Source organism: Astyanax mexicanus, chromosome 10 (assembly GCF_023375975.1).
Source record: "Astyanax mexicanus isolate ESR-SI-001 chromosome 10, AstMex3_surface, whole genome shotgun sequence".
NCBI lineage: Eukaryota > Metazoa > Chordata > Actinopteri > Characiformes > Acestrorhamphidae > Astyanax > Astyanax mexicanus.
In genome coordinates, this window is record NC_064417.1 from 7053587 (window position 1) to 7074606 (window position 21020).

At 36.7% G+C, this 21020-nt stretch overlaps 2 protein-coding genes across 3 annotated transcripts in view; both read left to right on the forward strand.

The window, feature by feature from the left end:
- Positions 1 to 8819, forward strand: part of cry2 (cryptochrome circadian regulator 2) — a 31792-nt gene extending 22973 nt beyond the window's left edge. Inside the window, exons 10-12 of one of the 2 annotated variants that reach the window (XM_022683863.2) lie at positions 1672 to 1749; positions 4786 to 5092; positions 7056 to 8819. In XM_022683863.2, the coding sequence (XP_022539584.2) occupies positions 1672 to 1749; positions 4786 to 5072 (365 nt within the window). In that variant the 3' untranslated portion in view covers positions 5073 to 5092; positions 7056 to 8819. The remainder of the gene's footprint in view (positions 1 to 1671; positions 1750 to 4785; positions 5093 to 7055) is intronic. The other variant, XM_022683864.2, reaches the window with a different exon arrangement.
- A 7279-nt stretch (positions 8820 to 16098) lies between these two features.
- The window catches only part of mapk8ip1a (mitogen-activated protein kinase 8 interacting protein 1a), a 39176-nt gene continuing 34254 nt past the window's right edge, over positions 16099 to 21020 (forward strand). Inside the window, exon 1 of the mRNA XM_022683866.2 lies at positions 16099 to 16356. Coding sequence (XP_022539587.2) covers positions 16286 to 16356 — 71 coding nt within the window. The 5' untranslated portion in view covers positions 16099 to 16285. The remainder of the gene's footprint in view (positions 16357 to 21020) is intronic.

A 21020-nucleotide genomic window follows, 5' to 3' on the forward strand; every position in this document is an offset into this window, starting at 1 on the left:
TAGAAGTAGAAGTAGTATTAGTAGTAGTATTATTTTATTATTATTATTTCTTTTATTTTTTTGACTGGGCTTTTATATAGGTTTGTGACTTACTGTACTGCACTGTTTAATTAAGGCTTTGATTACAATTGGGTTTATTTTGTCCCACAAAATTACACAATATATGAAGAAATCAGACTTTATTAGCAGAAAAACAGCTAAAGAATCTAAACAATAGACCTTCAAAAAGAGATACACCAACACCTTTAACACAGCTTCCTTTACAAAACTATTTTAATAAATAGTTCAAGCCATTAGAGGAATTACAGTATTAAAATCAGCCACAATTCCTTTCTTTCTCAAGTTAACAAATAAATTCAGTTCAGTGTGCTTTAATGTTATCCTTCAAGCTACAGTATTAATATATTTAAACAGGGCTATACTTACTGATCACCTCGTATCCTTTAGTTTTACTGGCTAGTGTTATCTAGCGAGCTGTCCCAGCGTGCTTGTTTGGCGGCACTGTTCTACACTGTGTGCTTCTACACAGCGCCTCTAGTGGTATGGCGGTATGTGAAAAATGTATACCGGTTCTAAATGGCCATATAGTATACTGTATGAATCGGTATACCACCCAGCACCATTCTCTAAGTATCTTTAATATAATATTTGAGCCATGTCGCACACCCCTTTCAAACTCTCTGTTAAGTACTGTTATGTCAGCGCACCATTTCCACTGAGTCGTTCCTGCTTCTGAATCGGAGGGTCACAGCGACCCTTCCAAGCTTTTGTTCCCTCAGAAAAGTATCTTTTATAATAATGTTGGTCCCTTTTGTGGTTATTAGCCATCTTTTCATGTTTTTTTTTTTTTTTTGCTTCTCCCACAGCACTTCAGCTTTTCAGCTTTCTGACCTGACCTGAGGGTCTAAAGTAGTTGCTCTTCTGCAGACTGTACTCTTTCTGGGCTTAAACAGAAAACAGCATGATCAAGCACAAACTGACTGTTTTGTTTTTTTAATAAATGACAGAATTTTAAGCATAATTTTGTCTTTTTCAAGACCAGATAATGCTTTATGGGACACTGGTAGATTAGTGCTTAGGCGTATAAGAAATATGGATATTTTTTGAGTATTGCAAAGTTATGTTTTGCAATTCTGTAGTGATTCTTAAAAACAATACTTATTTTTTTTTTCATTTATGAGTTTGAGTATAGATTGTTGAAATAGGGTGGTTGTGTTTTTTTTTTTTTTTTTTTTTTTTTCCCTTCCTCTTCTTCTTCTAGACAGTAGTGTTCTATGCTTTCTTCTATGATATCTCACTGAACTGATTGCACAATACATCACAGTATATTGAGTCATTACCTTGGTATTGTGACATGACCTGGTTCTTGTAGATACACTGCCCTGTGAGTGCTACAGCTTTGAATGTCAGAAAGATGCTTATGATGCTTTCTGGGTTTGTGCAAGAGACTAGGACCAATTTTCCTGTTCTAAATCTGCGACACCTGAATTTTGGGGAGCATTTTGACCTGTGTTATGAAGCTCAAAAGGTGGATGAGTCAATGGCACACTGTGCAACCCCTCATTTTACTATTTTATATATCCGTACAGCTATTACCAAAACAACAGTGGGGTATCTGTCTCTCTTTGTGTTTGTTTTATAACTAATTTATGAATTTTTGTGTGTTCTCAGGTCTGCTAGCATCTGTGCCCACCATACAGGAGGAGGCAGAGCCCCCTCTTTCGGACGATTCTCAGGCCAGCAGCAGTGGTAAGAATCGAACACTATACTAGACATCCTGATTGGGATTTATAGAACTAGACAACACAATACAATGCATATAAACACAATAAATAATCACACAAATATCCATGCATCTCCCATTACCTGATTTTATGTTCCACTTCATGATTTACATTTTCTGGAGTTCTATCAAATCAGTTGCACCAGCACAGCAGCGGTGGTGACCGCAAATATTTAAAATAATATTAAAAATATTAGTCTGTGTTCCACAGTACAGACAGTTTGTACTCTAAAACATTATTATGGTTATGTTTTGTAGTTTATCTTGATAATGTCTTTATTTTTATTTATTTTCTTGCAGTAAATTGATAATAATAATGAAGCTGTCTTCCTCTTAAATACTATTGAATTATTTTGTATATCTTAATGACAATTTGTAAAACGTTTCTAACAAAAATGCACACTCAGTATCCAACAGTTTCTAGCTGTGAACTAGATATCAAGCCTTTAGCATATTCCCCAGTGTTCTGCCACAATTTTCTAATTATTTTGGGCAAAATGGGGTACATTTCAGTGCGGTGTGACTTCATACACAGAAGGTTCTAGATTCTACATAAGTATTAATGTAGAAACAACTTGGTCATCATGTAATGGCTGGTGGATTGCCTGCACCTGTAAAAGTTGTCAGAGGTCAATCGAGGCTTGGCAGTGGGTAGCAGATGGATGGGACATTCCGTTTCTAAAGTTTTACCTTTTATAGGTATTTATAATTCCTCAATTCACAGCGTCACGTGTAACAGGAATACACCATAAAAGGCATTACCACAATGGACAGTGCAGGGGTCATTGCTTTTTTATTGAATTTTTAAACCATACAGTACCAGTCAAATGTTTGGACACATATTCCCATTCAATGACATCTCATCTCAATAAAGACATTAAAAAATTAAGGGACAAACATGGAAATATTTAGTAAACAAAACAAATGTTTGGCCTCCACAATCCCCTGATCTAAACCGGATATACTGAGATACTAATCAAAAATCTGGACCTACCTTCTCATTCGCTGTTTTTCTTTATTTAATGTATTTTTTTACATTATATATTAATATTAAAGACATAAAACAATTACGGGACACATATGGAATTACGTAGTAAACAGTAAAAAAGTGTTTGTTCTTCGCATTCATCCCCTGATCTAAACCTGATGAACTGAGATGGTGATTTGAGGGGATTTGAGATGAGCTGTAGCTTCACAAAGTGAAGGAAAAGCAGCAACTATTGTTCAGCACCTCCAGAAACTCCTTCTAGATGCTACTTAGTGGTACTTAGAAGGATATGAATATGTGTAAAACATATTCTGGTTTGTTTAACACATTTGGTTTACAAAATAATTCTGCATGTGTTCCTGTATATCTTTGAATATTTTCAATATTAAATTTACAATGTAAAAAAAAAAAAACATAAAAAGAAAGAAAAAAGACTGAATGAGCCCATCTACTGTTTTCTCTCCAGTTTATTTTCCTCCTTAGTCTTGTGGCCATTATAGCCATATAGTCATTTATTAGACTGCCTATTTAGACAGTACTTATTCTCATTTTTAACTTATGTAACAGTAAAGTGCTGTAAACACACATCAGCACCACTAATATCTACAAATATTACAGCTTTCAGTGTACCGTAGTTCAGTTCTGCTCTCTTGGAATTGACTATCATGTAACTGTACCTGGTTGGATTCTGCTGAGTCACTGTCTGTTCTCTGAGAAACGCCACGCTGGTTAAATCGTCATGTATTGCTTTATATTTTACAGGGCATTGTATGGTGAAGTGAGTGCAGCTTTCTTGATTCTTGGGTTTAACCCCTGATCTGTTTGTTTTGTGCTGACATTTCAGTCATTTGGCCTTTCTGTAAGATATGACCTGTTGAGAGATCTCTGCCCAAGGCATCAAAAAGCAGTAAATGTACTGAAGTGGAATACAGGTGAAATTGGTCTGCTTGTTCTTCCATGGTGGATTTCTGTCTAGATTTCAGGCAAGATATTATTATTGGGCTCTAAAAGGTTTATATACATGTGTGTGTGTGTGTGTGTCAATTTTCATATATATATATATATCATTCTAACATGAAAATGTAGTTCTACTATTTCTATTAATCAACCAACAAACCTTTAATTAAATACCAGCAGTACATTGTGGATAACCCAGTTTACAACATAGCCAAGCAAGAATTAGGACATAAGAACTAAATGAAACAAACAATGTAAATACTATAAAAGTAACAAATTGGCCAAGATGGATCTGATAAAATTAAATACAAAAATAAATAATAAAAAGTTAAGGAGGAGAAATACATATACAAAATACATGTTTTAAAACAGACCATCAAATCAGATCAATATAATGTACAATTTTAAAAACCGATATTACTTTAAGCATTTAGCAAGTGAAATACTAAAACGTGTCAATGAAAATAAGAAATACTAAATAATCTTGGACTCGGTTCTGATACATCATCTCACAGACGCCTTGTGCTGATCGACATCACCCTACGAGTGATGAGGGGAAAGAGCGCCATCTACTGTACCCACCCAGAGAGAGCAAGGCCAATTGTGCTCTCTCAGGGCTTCGGAAGCTAATGGCAAGCTGCATGACCGGGATTCAAACCAGTGATCTCCTGATCATAGTGCCAGCGCTTTAGACTGCTGGACCAGTCAGAGCCCATAAATAATTAAAATTGCATTTCCAGGCCTCTAGATGGAGCCATTACAATGCTATTTCCCTAACCTACACAACATGGGAGAAATCCGAACACCGATTTAATAAGTGGTACGTTCAAACTAGGAGCGCTAGGATGTATGCATACGAGGGCTATGTTGTGATTATTACGCTATAGATTTATAAAAAAATAAAACATGGCATTAAAGAATGTATTCCTACATCACAGACATTTTCCTGAGCCCGGCCAGACCAGTTTGGGTTGGGCATCAGGCAGGTTTGGGCAGGTTTGTGTGTATTTGTGTTGTTGGTGTGCACATTACGCTCATCCAGATTTGTTTTCCACAGGTACACCATCCACATCTACCCAAACCCAACCTTCACGCCAGTCCATACCAAACCAAACCCAGCTTCAGCAAAGCCTGCCCCCCTCCCAGTCTCACCCTCAGCCTCAGCAACCAGAGCCCCAATCTCCAGCAGCAACAGCAGCAGCATCAGCAGCAGCTTTAGTTCCTCCTGCCCAGAGAAAACGGGGTCGGACCCCAGAACCCCAGCGCTCACTCAACTCCAAAGTCCAGCACACCAGCCAGGCCAAAGCAGCTGAACAGCCGGCACAGACCGCAGACAAGCAGTGACCACATAGCTATCTAATAAGGTAACTACTCTCATTTTTAGAGCCTGCAAAGTGATTTTTTTTTTGTGTTTGTGTAATAAAATAGTGTAATATTTGAATTGTTAATAAAAGAACAGGCTGCCCATAAATATTCTGTAACATATGTCATGCCAAATCTTTGCATTTCCATTTTTGTTCATCTTTATTTTGACATAATGTGATGTAATCTGGCCGTAGATTTTTGTATAGTATTTCTGTAATGTAGGCCTGTAACTGTAACTCATACTTTGTTAGCCTCGCTTTAACCTGTGCAAAACCTCTGTGTATTCATTAATGTGTATGTATTAATTAGGTAGCAGTATAGATACTAGGGTAAAGTGTAGAAGTACTGCTTTCAAAACTACTTAAAGTATGAAATTAAAAGTAATATAAGGGGAAATGATGCCATTAAGGACAAAATCTTAGGTTGAGTCCTATAGTGCACTACCACTCCTCCCCAAAACACATTTTTCTAAAAGCCATAATGACTATAATGTTGTATTAAAATGTTAATGTTGTTAATATAATTTGGGATGCACTAGGCTCCCTGTTTCAGCTGCATGTATTCCCATTGTAAATGACCAAGAGCACAACAATAAACTGTATGAAATTCAACCTTTGTTAAGACGGACAACGTTCAAACACAACTCAAGATCAGATCAGACAGTCTACACAAGATGCCGTATAAGCCACTCAAAAATAACACATGGACACCTTTCAACAAACACTGAAATACCTAATAAATACCTAATGAAATACCTAATAAAACACATCCTCATCGACTGTCCAGCTCATAACCATATAAGAAAATTTTGAACAGAACAAAATCAAGAACAGAACATAAAGGACCTTTTTGGGAAACACCCACCAGGGAAGATTTTAAAGTTTTTATCAGATCTTAATCTTAAACATCAAATTTGACACACATGTAGAGGCTTATGTAATATTTGAATCAACTGTGCTATATCTACGCATTTACAACCAAGTGTATGCCACAAATAGCCAAGTTTGTGCTGGAGTGGCAATAAAACCCCAACAACCAACCAAACCAACCAACCATTGTAAATGAATGTATTTTAGTAGAATGTAAATATATTAAAGAGGGTTAGTTGGACTGGATTTTGTCTGGAGTTCTCTTAAGTCTCTGCACGGGTCCTCTTTATACTAGACTAAATACGTCTGCTACGTTCTTGCTGGAGTGTGGGAGGGGCGGGACGTGTGCAGGTGTGATGGATCACAGTATAAACCAATAAGGTGTCAGAATGGTATATTTTTATACTTCTCATCCACTCACAATCTGATTCACTCTATCTGAATGGAGAGATTTGTCTGGATAGGGTTTTTGTCTGAATGAAAACTGAAACTATGCTAAAATTAATTGAAATAGGAGTTACAAGACTATTTTTGAAAAAAAAGTTGAAAGTAAAAAGAACTAAACCAAACCAAAATTTCTGCTTAAGAAAGGTAACAAAGTATCTATCTGTACTTCATCATTTGACACCTCTGTCCACTGTACCAAAACAACACTATCAAACTCACTAATCACCACCATGCCAGTGTCACTGCAGTGAGGAACATTTGATGAACAGGGTTAAAAGGAGGCTAATAAATTATGCAGACACATAAATGCAGCTACAAACTACAGTATATCATTTTTATGTTAGAACACTGAAGTTCTCCTGCTTTGTAAATAGAATTGTAGAATAGAAGTGTGGAAACAAATAAGTGGTGTCAATGTTGTGGCTGATCTGTGTGTTTGAATATGAATTCAATGTAAATGAGTGAATGTAATGAATGTAAATTTGTTATATAACTGGTATTGCATTACATTGCATAACATGTTGAATTTATTAAAGCAGATGGGGGCATCTACTTTGGGTCATGGGGGTTAAATAAAAAAAAAAGGAAACAGATAAACAGATGTTCACTTATGATCATAATTTAAAACGGCTTCTGTTCTGCACAGACAGATGGAGATAATAGAGAGGCTGTCTGACACGAAGATGGAAAATGAGAGGACTCTCAGACATCCAACAGGATGGAAGACAGCTAGATAACTGCTACACTACGCTACGACCAGCCACTCCCCGCACAGGATTAGCAAACAGACTAGTAAAGGAGTGAGAAGCGACTGACAGACTGCTGCAGTATGTTATCCTTCTGCTATTAGACAGAGCTACAGCTTTTCTTTTACAGTCTCCTGTCATCATCTTCAGCATCTTAGGCTGCTTTTCTTTTCATTATGTCACAGACCAATCAGGCGCAGAGTCATGTTGTGCATTCATGATATATTAATATATCAAAACAGTAACTACAGAGGTTTGACAATGAAACCGAAACACCTGTCATTTTAGTGTAGTAGGTTTCATAGCTAAATTGGGGCAGTCTGGTGGCCGATCTTCATTAATTGCACCTTTCACCAGTAAGAGCAGTGAGGAGTGTGAAGGTTCAATTAGCAGGGTAAAAACACAGTTTTGCTCCAAATATTGCAATGCACACAAAATTATGTGTGACATACCAGAGTTTAAAAGAGGACAAATTGTTGGTGCACGTCTTGCTGGAGCATCTGTGACCAAGACAGCAAGTCTTTGTGATGCATCAAGGGTCACGCTATCCAGGGTAATGTCAGCATACCACCAAGAACTACCAACCACATCCAACAGGATTAACTGTGGAAGCTGTAAGAGGAAGCTGTCTGAAAGGGATGTTCGGGTGCTAACCCAGATTGTATCCAAAAAAAACATAAAACCACGGCTGATCAAATCACGGCAGAATTCAATGTGCACCTCAACTCTCCTGTTTCCACCAGAACTGTCCGTCAGGACAATAAATTATTGTGGTCTAAAATCAGGAATTTCAGTTTCATTGTCCAACCCCTGTATTTGGGTTAAAGTCAGAACTTCAGAACAAATCTGATTTTTGTTATAAGCATGAGGTACGGCACGAATTTGTTTAGTGAAGTAATAAATATTTATGACCTCTATCCTCCTCATTTGACAGCTTTTGAATAGCTGAATAAACTACAGCTAAAAGCAGTCAAAGCCATAATGTTCTTTTCTAAATACAAATAATGTATTAAGACAAATACAGTAGATTACTGTGCGTAATTGCTTGCGGTATACACAGGCATTTAAACAAAAACAGGATTTTTTTCTTTTTTTTTTTTTTTTCAATCAGTGTTGAGTAAATATTATTTCGGTCTATATGCTTTGTGTCTTTAGCTCTAAAACAATTTAAAAAATAACCTGTTATTTCTCCAAGCCACTCTAAAATCCTAACGACTCCTGCAGACAGTTCTAAAACACTACTGCCCTGCGGTTTCAGATACATACTATATTTTATTAAGACTAAATCTATTACTATCTATTACAGTTATTGACCATTAATAATAGGCTGTTAATTAGCCCCCGCCCCAGCCAGCTAACTAACAGTACATTCCACGCGAACATGTACATTCAAGATGACGAGTCAAGTTCCCTCAAGCTTAATGGAATAGCTTTATTTATTTTGTCTTTTTTTGTATTGTACAAAAGAGTTTATTTTCATGGAAGCGCTGCTGGGATGGCGAGCTGCTCTGTTAGTAGGCAGTCATTTATTGAAGCCTCCTCACTGCATGTTTCTGTCAGCGACAAAGACAATGTTTCTGCGATGTATTGCATCTACGTTGTTGGAATGTAGATCACAATATGTCCAAATAAATAAATAAATACATTTTCTCAAAGCAGTTGAACTCACTGTCTGGTTATCATTTATTTCATTGTGATGTTTACCCAAGTCAAATTTTGTCTCTAACCCCCCTCTCTCTCTCTTTTACTCGCATTTACTTGTGTTAAATAGCTTGTCCTGTATTTATTTTTATACTATTATAATTTTCATTTAGTTGTTTTTGAGAATTATATTTTATTAGTGTGCATTTTAATTGCCATTTTTTAATATCTTGCTAGCTTGTTGTGCTAGTTCTTACTCTCTTGCTCTCTATGTAAAGCACTTTGAGCTGCATTTCTATGTATAAAAGGTGCTATTTATATAAATGAAAACCCAAAAGTCTGTATCTTAGAAAATTAGATTATTATATAAGACTATAGACTATGTATAGCTGGACAGATCATCTTCTCTCCACAGGTCGGGCGCCCCCTGCTGTTCGGTTGTATAAAGCTGTGTAACCCCACCCATCCCCATAGGTTTCAATGGCAAAACAGACAACTTTCAATCACGTTTTTTTCTAATATACTGTAATTCTACCTCCATTATTTAAATTAACCTCTGCTTATATTGTCAATTTTTTATATCCCCACATAATTATTTTTTTTTATGTAATTCAGCTCAAAATAACGTTTAAAAAGGTGTGGTTGTTGTAAAAGGGCTGGTTGTGGGCCGGACCAATAACTGCAGTCTGTGACCTCGAGGCAGGTAATATTGTAATTTTCCGAGACACTGATTTTTGGGTTTTTATTGGCTGTAAGCCATAATCATCAACAATAAAAGAAATAAATGTTTAAAATAATATTACTATATAAATATAAATAAACTGTATTTATATAGCACATTTCATACACAAAAATACAGCTCAAAGTGCTTTACATGGAGAGAAAGAGAGTAAGAAATAGCACACAAGCAACAAGACATTACAAAATGTCAATTAGAATGAACACTAATAAAATATAATTCTTAAAAAACAACTGAATGAAAATTGTTAGTATAAAAATAAATACAATCAAATCAAATAAAAATACAACCAAAACCAGACAGATAAAAATAAGATCTAAATAAAAGCTAGAAAAATACAAAATAAGGTAATAATAGGGTAATAATAAAATCAGAACCAAATAATAAAACAGTTATAATAAATAAATAGAAAAGAAGGATCTAATTGAAAGCTAGAAAAATAAGAATATAGTCTAATTAGCTATTAAAAACTAATGTAAAAAAGATGTTTTTAGATTGTTCTTATAAATAGTAACAGAGGTTGCTTGAAGCATATTTATTGGAAAGTATCCTGCATATATATTTCACAGTTTGATATGATTTAGTGAAGTAAAGTAATTTTTTTCAATGATATTCTCATTTTTAGAGATACACTAGTAGTAAGTAAGAAATGCAGAACACTTCCCTGCTGCTAGAGGGAGGCATTGTGCTTGTTTTCGATATAAACCACTGCCTCGTCCTTCTCTTAGTATTAAGTTTTTGATATTGATTTTTTTGAAGGGACTATTGTCCACCTGAAATCATAAATCTGTCCTATACTCTCAATATAAAGCAGCGTATGATAAATGATAAATGTGGCCTCGGTTTCTCATGGCATTGCTCACAGAGACACCCATGGGCTTTGTGTTTCTCATGGTTATACTCCATTTGCACAGCTTTTTTTTTTTTTTTTTTATTACTGTTCTGAGGCAGAACAGTAAAGCTTGTCAGTGCAGGGATGTCATAGATTATGAACTGTGGGATTTTTAATGAGCTGATAATGGCTCTTAAATCCCTGCAACCATAATGTACTGCTCACTCACTTGATGACTATTATTGACTACAGTGTGTTTTGTCTCCTAAACAAAATAATGAGAATAGCAGACTAAGCCTAAGCTTAGCAAATGTAACATTTAATTTATGAGACTAGAATCAGTTAAAATTCCCATAGAAATATGAATTATATTCAGATACCAGACACCAAATATTTGGACACACCTTAAATTGTTTTTTGTTTTTTTGTTTCATTATTTGAAAATGTTCTGCATTGTAGATTAATCCTAAAGTCATCCAAACTATGAAGAAAAACATAAGGAATTATTTAGTAACAAACCAGAATATATATTTTTTAGGATCTTCAAAGTATTCACCCAATCTTGGCTGGATTTTCTCACTCAGCTTTATGAGGTAGAGTCACCTGGAATTCAGGCTTTCAGTTAACAGCTGTGCTGAACTCATTTAAGAGTTAATTACTTGAATTTCTTGCCTATTAATATGTTTAAGAGCATCAGTTGTAAAGTTGTGAAGAGGTAGAGTTACAGGTATACTATTTGAGTAATATTCTAATCCAAAAAGAAAAAATTGACTTAAAATGAAATGAAAGCTCAGTCAGACTCAGAATGAATGTAAAATCTTATTTTATCTCTGTGTATAAATAAGGATTAACCTACTGTTACAGTAAATAAATGAATTCCCAGTCTAAGCGCTTTTGTCCATACTGCTGCCTGACGTGTCAAGAGGAGTCGCATTTCAGCACAACACCAATCATTTTTCCTCTTTTTTTTTTTAAAGACTGCCTCAACTTTACATCATTGTTCTGAATATCTACCATCTAAAAAAGGGCTTTCACACTGCAGACAAAACGGACCATAGTTCAGTAGATCCTTTGGTCCGGATTGTGGTTCATGCCCCCTTTCACACCTGCTACTTTGGTTCAGACCCAATCTAAAAAGTCAAAAAAGTCCAGATTAAACATGGTAGATGTGAAAGCATCTTCTGTCTTCCACACTTGTTCTTTACACATTAAAAACTTCACTATTCCTTTACTCATTTAATATTATGCAAATTCCTTCGAACTGAGGAAGTCTTTGAGCAACTGATTTTTTGAGCAACATTTCAAACGAATTTTCTCACACATTTGTTGGCAAATTTGAGATCCTGTTAAAACGTGCGACAACAGTCTGGTTCCAGTTCTATTAGCCAGGAACAGAAAGCTGAGGTGGCAGTGGGCCAAGACTCACTAATACTGAACAGTTGAAGACTGGAGAATCACAGCCTGATCTGCTGAATTTGAATTTCTGCTGAGGATCATCCCACAGATTGTAGGGTCAGAATTTAGTGCCAAAAGCACCAGAGTGGGTGAAGTCAGGGTGGGTAAAGGTGGTGTAATATAATAGAGTCATGATTGTTTCTTGTAAATACTAATTATAAGTCATTGTTAAAAAGTCAGAGCCTAATTGTGAATTGTTTCTGATTATCATGGTCACAGTTTACCCATTTTAGTCTAGCTAATTCCAGTATGATGGTCACAAATCAGAACCATGTCACTAATCAACTGACTTAATGACTGGAAGTTCTCATAATGCTCAACCCAGCTTCGGTTCTAGAATAAAGTCCCGCCCTAGACACCAAAATAACCAATCAGCTTTCTGCATATCGTCGCTGTCCAATAAAAAAACATTTATCTCCATTTTTGTCGATTTTTAGTTTACTACATAATTTGAACAGACAAACTGTCCCTTACACTCTGCCGAAATTTCTTAATGAACGAACCAATACAAACTCTTCAAAATTACCTGGAATAAACTCTTTTTACATTGACTTCCATTGAAAGTTTACATGTTTTTTTCTCTCTCCTGTAAAGTTGCTGTTTTGGAGATAAGTGTTTTTCATTGGACAGCGACGATATGCTGTGAGTGACAGGGGGTCAGTGTGTTCGTGGGGAACTAACCATACCTCCCCTTACTAATTAGGTTGTAAATGCCTTAAAAATCATTAATAATCAGTTATAACACATACGTAGAAAGGGCAACAATATAGAGAGCTGTGGGTTCACTATTTGGCAAACAACAGATCATTGTTGCCCTTTCTACGTATGTGTTATAACTGATTATTAATGATTTTAAGGCATTTACAACCTAATTAGTAACCATTAATAAACTCATTGTAAACCATTTATAAACCCTTTATAAAGGTAGACTTATTTTAAAGTGGTACCTAATTGCCTATAAAGACTGATATTTGCTGGATATGGAGTTTGCTGTTAGCCACCATAGGCTCCTCCACCTCCAGTTGTGTGACTGGTATAACACTGGAAACCAAACTAAGTGACTGGGTATTACCCTGGAGAATGTTGCGTCTAGACATTGGATTTTTTGTATTGAAAGTTAAAAATGGCAGTAGCAGCACTGTTAACATTGACATTTCTTCAAAATCTACAAAGACATCATAGATTATGCCTTACCTACTGTTAGTATAGTGTTTCTGCTAAAATGCTCTGTCACCATGTGACTGTGCAGGTTGCTTACTGCTTAATCCAGGGGTGTCCAAACTTTTTTTTGTTGGGGGCCAGAAGGAGAAATATATTTGAAGTCACGGGACAAAGACTCTGTAATAAAACAAATAATGAAATATACCACTTTAAATAATACTTTTTCCGGATTAATTTCATTTACACATTATTTTACTTGACTTACTATCTTTATCTTTGACAGTGTTGTGTAAACTAAGATTTTTCAAATTTTTGTTTCATATCATGATGTCTCTTAATATTAAACTCCTTAATTACGGCAACTTTTAGACTCGTTTTTCTGCGCTAAAATTGAACACTCTCTCCGCTTTTAGAGTCTTTGCGTATTTTTTGCACTAGAAATGGGCACTCTCTCCGCTTTTAGACTCTTTGACCCGTTTTTCTGCGCTAGAAATGCGCACTCTCTCCGCTTTTAGAGTCTTTGCGTCTTTTTTGAGCTAGAAATGCGCACTCTCTCCGCTTTTAGACTCTTTGGCCCGTTTTTCTGCGCTACAACTGAGCACTCTCTCCGCTTTTAGACTCTTTGACCCGTTTTTCTGCGCTAGAAATGCGCACTATCTCTGCTTTTAGAGTCTTTGCGTCTTTTTTGCGCTAGAAATGCGCACTCTCTCCACTTTTAGACTCATTGGCCCGGTTTTCTGCGTTAGAAATGCGCACTCTCTCCGCTTTTAGAGTCTTTGCGTCTTTTTTGCGCTAGAAATGCGCACTCTCTCCGCTTTTAGACTCTTTGGCCCATTTTTCTGCGCTACAACTGAGCACTCTCTCCGCTTTTAGACTCTTTGACCCGTTTTTCTGCGCTAGAAATGCGCACTCTCTCCGCTTTTAGAGTCTTTGCGTCTTTTTTGCGCTAGAAATGCGCACTCTCTCCGCTTTTAGACTCATTGGCCCGTTTTTTCGGCGCTAGAAATGCGCACTCTCTCCGCTTTTAGACTCTTTGGCCTGTTTTTTTGCGCTAGAAATGTGCACTCTCTCCGTTTTAGACTCTTTGGCCTGTTTTTTGCGCTAGAAATGTGCACTCTCTCCGATTTTAGACTCTTTGGCCCGTTTTCAGTGCTAGAAATGCGCACTCTCTCTGCTTTTAGACTCTTTGGCCCCTAGCGTTCAAACTCCGAATCTCACATTATAAAAACCTGCTTAACAGCGGGCCAACTTTCATTCTATTTCTAAAATACCTTAGGCCATAGTTTGGACACCCCTGGCTTAATCTAATACATTTAAAATGATTTTGCAAAATCCATGAATAGTTCATTTGTAGAACATTGTAGAACTTGTGTTGAACTGCTGAGTTGAATCAGGTATCTTTGAATAGGCCAGTACCAAATTTTGATGGGGATTGACGGTCCAGGACTGTGCAAGTTGTGCAACCCTGTGATAGAGAGTATAGAAAGAGAGATGCATTGCTTTCATATTGATCTTAGGCTGCAAAGCAGGGCACTGTGGCAATTTGATAGGGTTCTTTTTCCACCCGTTGTCCAGTTTTACAGCTCGGTTTGTCCTTTTCGAAATATTGTTTAGGACTGCAGCTCCTCTGAACCCAAAATGCTAACATTATAAAAAAGGCAGTATTTTATCCCACAGCTCATCAAGCATACTACGTCTTGAGTTGTGAAGGTACGTTCAGCTTGTGCATCGATTGTCAGACGCTGACCCACAGTCTGATCATCACATCAGAAAAAAACAATCCAGGAAGAAGAGCTTTTTTTCTTTTATGAAGTTCTCCAACTCTCTTGAGTTTATTGCTGCTAAAGGAGGGTCAACCAGTTATTAAATCCAAAGGTTTACATACTTTTTCTACACTGCACTGTGAATGTTAACCATAGACTGTATATAGCTGGACAGAGCATCGTTTCTCAAAAGTGAAGCCACCACAGGTCGGGCACCCCTGCTGTTCGGTTGCAGAGAGTTGTGTAACCCCACCCATTCCCATAGGTTTCAATGGCAAAACAGACAACTTTTAATCACGTTTTTTTCTAATGTACATCTAATTTATATTCCCCACATAATTCGTTTTTTAAAACGTTATTCAGCTCTATTCAAAAAAGGTGTGGTTATTGTAAAAGGGCTGGTTATGGGCGGGACCAATAACAGACCGTCAGCTCCGCTACTCTACGCTCTGCAGTCTGTGACCGCGAGGCAGCCCCTCAGGGGCTCAGGGGTTATTTAATTGAGTAGGCGGTCTCTCCAAAGTCTTTCTCCCTCCTCTGGTCTCTACTGCGCTCTACAGACTCGGGAATCAGGATCGCCAACATGGAGGAAGATTTTGGCTTCATTTTCATTGAATGAATGGGAACGGCGACACGGCGTCCATCTTTTTTTACAGTCTCTGATGTTAACATGTTGTGTTCAATAAAACCATGCAAATATATATATATATATATATATATATTTGTGTGGTATTAGTTTAAGCAGACTGTGTTTCTCTATTGTTGTGACTTAGATGAAGATCAGAACACATTTAACGACCAATTCCTGCAGAATTCCAGGTATAATCCTAAAGGAGTTTCACATTTTGAACTGAATTACTGAAGTGCACTAGTATATAATAATGGGGTTATTCCTTACAAAATGCTCCAGTTTCCTGCTAGTCTGTTTTGTATAGATTCAATGCAGAATTTGCAGTGTATTGTTTTGTGCTTCCTTTATTTTGTCTTTGTCCCGGTGGAGAAAGTGATCATACATTTGATAGGAGGGTGAGGCAGCTGTACAGTCTGGGTGGGGCCAGATGTTTATTTTCAGCCTTATCAATGGCATCGATTCCAGCATCCCTGCTCCCTCTGTGCTGCTGGCCTGGGCGTCCTGGAGCGAGTGCTGGAGGTGGCAACTTGAGCCGCATCGATCCAGACCATCAATCAGTGGAGTGGCAGAGCTTTAAAAGGTCCCTGCCTCGCTCTCCGCCTCTCTGGCTCACTCTGCCTCTCTCTCTCCCTCTCTCCTTCATCCGCTGCTGACTTTAATTGACCCTGGGAAGGACACACACACACACACACACATATACACACACACTCAGCCCTCACACACACAGTGCACAGGGAGTGTCAGTGCTACAGTATGATGCTGTTGAGAGGAACAGAAGGCTCGCTCCTCCTTGCCAACTCCTCTTTGCTGCTGTAGGCTTTCAGGAACAACCAGGAGCACGTAGGTGTGTGTGGTAACAATTGTGGTTTCCCACACCGCGTCCCACGCCACCCCACCCTGCCCCGCAGATGGTGCTGTGCCTGGCCATGGACTCCAGGGAGGATGGAGACAGCTGGATGGAAGACCAGTGGGAGAAATGGTACTGTATATACACACATTATATTCAGCATATTTGATCATTTTTGTTTGTTCGTGATTTCGCTTTTTGACATAATGCTTATCTGGCATTTTTTCTTATTGTTATATACAGTATGTTGTGTAGTATGACATATGGACCTATAGAAATGCTATAATATCTTTTATAATTAATCAATTATTTTTACATTGGTTTTTACCATCTTCTGAAAAGTTGCATTTTTAAAAACTGAAAGTTTTAGAGGTTTTGCAATAGAATGATGGTGACACACACACACACACATATAGGGCCTGAACCTGGCCTTTATTCCTGTTTTTATGTCTTAGAATTCTTCAGTACCACACTTTTTGGTACAATCAGATGATTTAAAACGTGCTTTAAACCTTAAACTTCCTTTTTTGTAACACATTACTCTGTTAAACTATTCTAAACTATTCTCTAAAAGTGACCCAATATTAAGACTGTATAATTTATTTTTTTAGGGGTGGGGGGGGGGGGGGGGGGCATTAGTATGTGTAGGTGTAGTTCTAGGCTAAGTTGTTCTTTGAATGGAATTTTTAAAGTGAAAGTCAGCTCCAGGCTTAGATATAAAAGAAGTGCATCCGTCTTATAAGATGTTATAATCAGAATCTTAATTTTACTTCCAGTCATTTTGAATTCTCAATTCTTAATTTATATTAATGTGTACTCCAAGAAGGTGCCTAATAGACATATATACTGTAAATACTGTACATACCTAAACCAGTATAAGTGTTCATTTGTTCAGTTTCATTCAGCACCTTTTTTATTGATCCTAAAAGGCCTCCAGGTTAAACAGGTATAAACAAGCCAGAACAACATGCTTTACAACTTCCACGTACACTTTTTTTTACACATTTTACACATTATAGGCTTTAATAGTTTAAAAGTTATGTTCTGTTTAAATCTGTCTAAAATCTAGCGTTTAATATAAAAAAAAATTCTGAACATTGAGAGAAAATGTGAAAATGTGTGGAACACTGTGGATCTGCAGTTCCTTTGATAATAAAGGCCAGTTTCACATACCGTACATGGATTAAAACTAGTACTGTACTACTACTAGTATATATATATATAATCTCTGTCTGGAAAACTGATTCTAAGCATCTAATTCACCTACAGTGCATAGTGTGAATTATTAACCGATCTTGGGTGTATGAGTGTGTGTGAGTGAGTGATGAATTTAATGGGTTGAGATGGGCAGTAAAGTGGTGTCCTATAGAATCTGTAGAATGAGGTCATACACACATTTAATGAGCCTTTAAGCTTGTTCTGAGTTATCTTGGTCGTGAAATAGTGCAAAATTTGCGGCATTAGTTGCTGTTTAAGGTGTTTTTTTTTGCATGACTATTTGTACTGTTGTTCAAGCTCACAATATATTTTATGGTACCACTTTAAAATAAGTCTACCTTTATAAAGGGTTTATAAATGGTTTACAATTAGTTTATTTATGGTTACAAATTAGGTTGTAAATGCCTGAAAAATCATTAATAATCAGTTATAAAACATACGTAGAAAGGGCAACAATGACCTGTTGTTTGCCAAATAGTGAAACCACAGCCATCTGTACTGTTGCCCTTTATACATATGTGTTATAACTGAAAATAATTTTTAAGGCATTTACAACCTAATAATTAACCATTAATAAACCCTTTATAAGGGTAGTCTTATTTTAAAGTGGTACCTTATATATATATATATGTGTGTGTGTGTGTGTGTGTGTGTGTGTGTGTGTTTTATAAAAGTTTCACTTTTTGCATATATGGCAGTTGTGCTTTTTTTCATACTGTCCAAATTTCACTATAAAAGGACCAATAGAAATGTTCTTCTTCTATTCTTCGATTTCTTAAAAAGTTGCAACTTGGGAGATGCAACTTTTTGGAGATATAAGATCATATGCAATACTGCAATATGCAGGTTTCTGTTTAGACTGAAGTAAACTATAAAATGCTATGTAATATTTATACACAGTATACTGTTAGCTCTAAAAGGCTGTTATCTGTTTTAAGTTTTTTTATGTTCTTTGGTACATTCTTATTGGTGTGTTCAATACACGAATGTATACCAATGTAGATTTTTTTTTATGTTGTTTTAAATATATTTATAAAAGTTTAAAAAACAATGACCACTCCCAAAAATGAAGACGCAAGAAGCAAATGCAGTTATATTAAGTTATATTTTTTTCTAACTCAAACTCATTGGCATTGGCTCATTTTTTGTGAAAAAACATATATCAAAACACATTTTCGATAAACACACACTGTACACCCCCCCACCCCCCACATTTATATTACATACAGTATGTTTGGCCAAGGGCTAATAAACATTGCTTCATTTGTAAATTTGAAACTAAACAAATTTTCTACTCATATCTTGAGTTTAATTCATTTTCTTTTACATTTTATTAAAAAAACTAATAAAAAAAGAGTAGCACTTTTTAAAAGAAATGTAACATAAGTAAACAAAGTAAACGAGTAACAAAAATATGAACACCCCACAAGGGTTAATGGTCTGTTCCTGTGTTTATGTAGGAGTTTAAGGCTTTTTTTTTTAGTACAGGATGATTTAAAACCAAACTGTTATCATCAGCATCTAGGTTTAATCATTACTGTAACAGTGTTAATTGATGTGTAGGAGTGCAGAAATTTGCCTTAGCTGGACATTTGGAGCATTTCTGCTGAAGTCCAGCCCAGACAATGATGCTTAAACAGCAAGCTGCCGCTGCTGTGTGTGTGAGTGTGTGTGTGTGAGTGTGTGTGTGTGTGTGTGTGTGTGTGTGTGTGAGTGTGTGTGTGTGTGTGTGTGTGTGTGTGTGTGTGTGTGTGTGTGTGTGTGTGTGTGTGTGTGTGTGTGTGTGTGTGTGTGTGTGTGAGTGTGTGTGTGTGTGAGTGTGAGTGTGTGTGAGTGTGTGCGTATGCTGTGTAGGGCGGTTTCATGCTGCAGCAATAATCACCAGAGAAATGGTTTAGAGTGTAGACTCGGCAGAATCCGAGGAACTCCAGAAGGCTTTCCTCTTTAATCATGTTAGACAACCCTCAGCACACATTACACACACCTTATTCTCACCTCACTTTAAACCCTCTGTTACATTAGGATGTAACACACTACACACTGCATTAGATCACATGACACACCACAGAATACCCACAATAATATTTAAACACCTTTTATCCTACATCTTCTAAGGTTTAATTCTTAGGTTTAATCTTAGTCCGTGTGATCTACTTTTGAATTTTGCGTTTTTATGGACTAACCCTTGATACATGTCCATTTTACAAACACTCTTCACATAATTAGTTTATTTCTGCAGGCCCCCTAACGGCCTGTTCTAAAATTCAATTTTGGTTTTACTGTTTAAATCTGCTACCTGCACCCATTTTACTGTAAACTGCCATGTTTTTTAATTGCTATACAAAAGATGGCCAAGGATTTTGTTTTTGTTGAATGCTCTATGTTTTCCCAAGTGAGTTTGCAAGCTGTAGAAGCTTGTTTTTTGTTTTTTTTTATCACTGCAAGGATAAAATGCATTTTATATATAGCAGTGAAGCATAAACGTTCAGTAACCTAATTAATTTTGGGGCATCATATGTCTTCAGAAAAGGGGTCAGGTGGTGCAGCAACTCATTATTATTGTCCGTTTGTCTTTTATTAGATTTTATTTTAATAACTTTTTCATTCCAAATGCTGCAGCTTTTGCTGACTGTTAGGTGGAATTAAGGTGGAATAGGAAAGTTAGCTAGCAAGCTAGCTAGCTAGTGAGACAAAGTACTATCTGTTTCTGTATCTGTTAAGAAAATGGGCATAAAACATTAAAACTATACAATACACCAGGGGTTGGCAATAAATGGCCAGTGGGCCAGATGTGACTCTTAACCATGAAACATCTGGCCCGTAAGGTTGTTTAAAATATAAGAACGATAATGACAAAAATTTATATGAAATGCTTCTTTGGGGAGCTTTTGTTTACATTCCTTCCCTCTCTCCCTTTCGCACTCGACGTGACTTTATTTTCTTCTTATTTTCGTTTTTCCACCCGTTCTAAGGCTCCCTAACTCCTTATAAGGGTGTTTTTCCTGACTGTGTCCCAATTCACTAGCTGGGGCAGCGATAGTGTATTGGACTGCAGCCCTGACAACACGGGTTTGATCCTGTGTGAGGAGCGGTGTGTTTTTTTAATTCATTTTTTCCCTCTCTTTTTGGGTTTACCTGCTTTAAGATCAACTGTTCTGTAATTGGGTTCAACAACCCTCTAGGCTGGAAAGCTACAGAAAGCTACTAGTCTGTAGCGCTCCATCCCATTACACTTCATTTTCCAAAACTGGATTTTTTTGTGGCCCACCGTGTAATAGCTTGGAAAATATCTTGCCCGCGGCCAAACTTAATTGCCGACCCCTGCAGTACACTATGGTAATATAGTGGTTATCATCATTTTTAATGATGATATTTTTAAGGAAAATACTCAAACTTGTGGGTTTCTTTGGTCGCTTGTTCCTTGCTTATTTAAAATAAATAGTACATTTTCAGTACTAATCTTTACTGTTGCTTTATAATGTATAAAAAATCTATATATATATATATAGCCATCAATGGCAATCAGTTGCTTCAAGCAGTATGCTTGACTTTAGCCCACTAGGCCTAAAATGACCTCA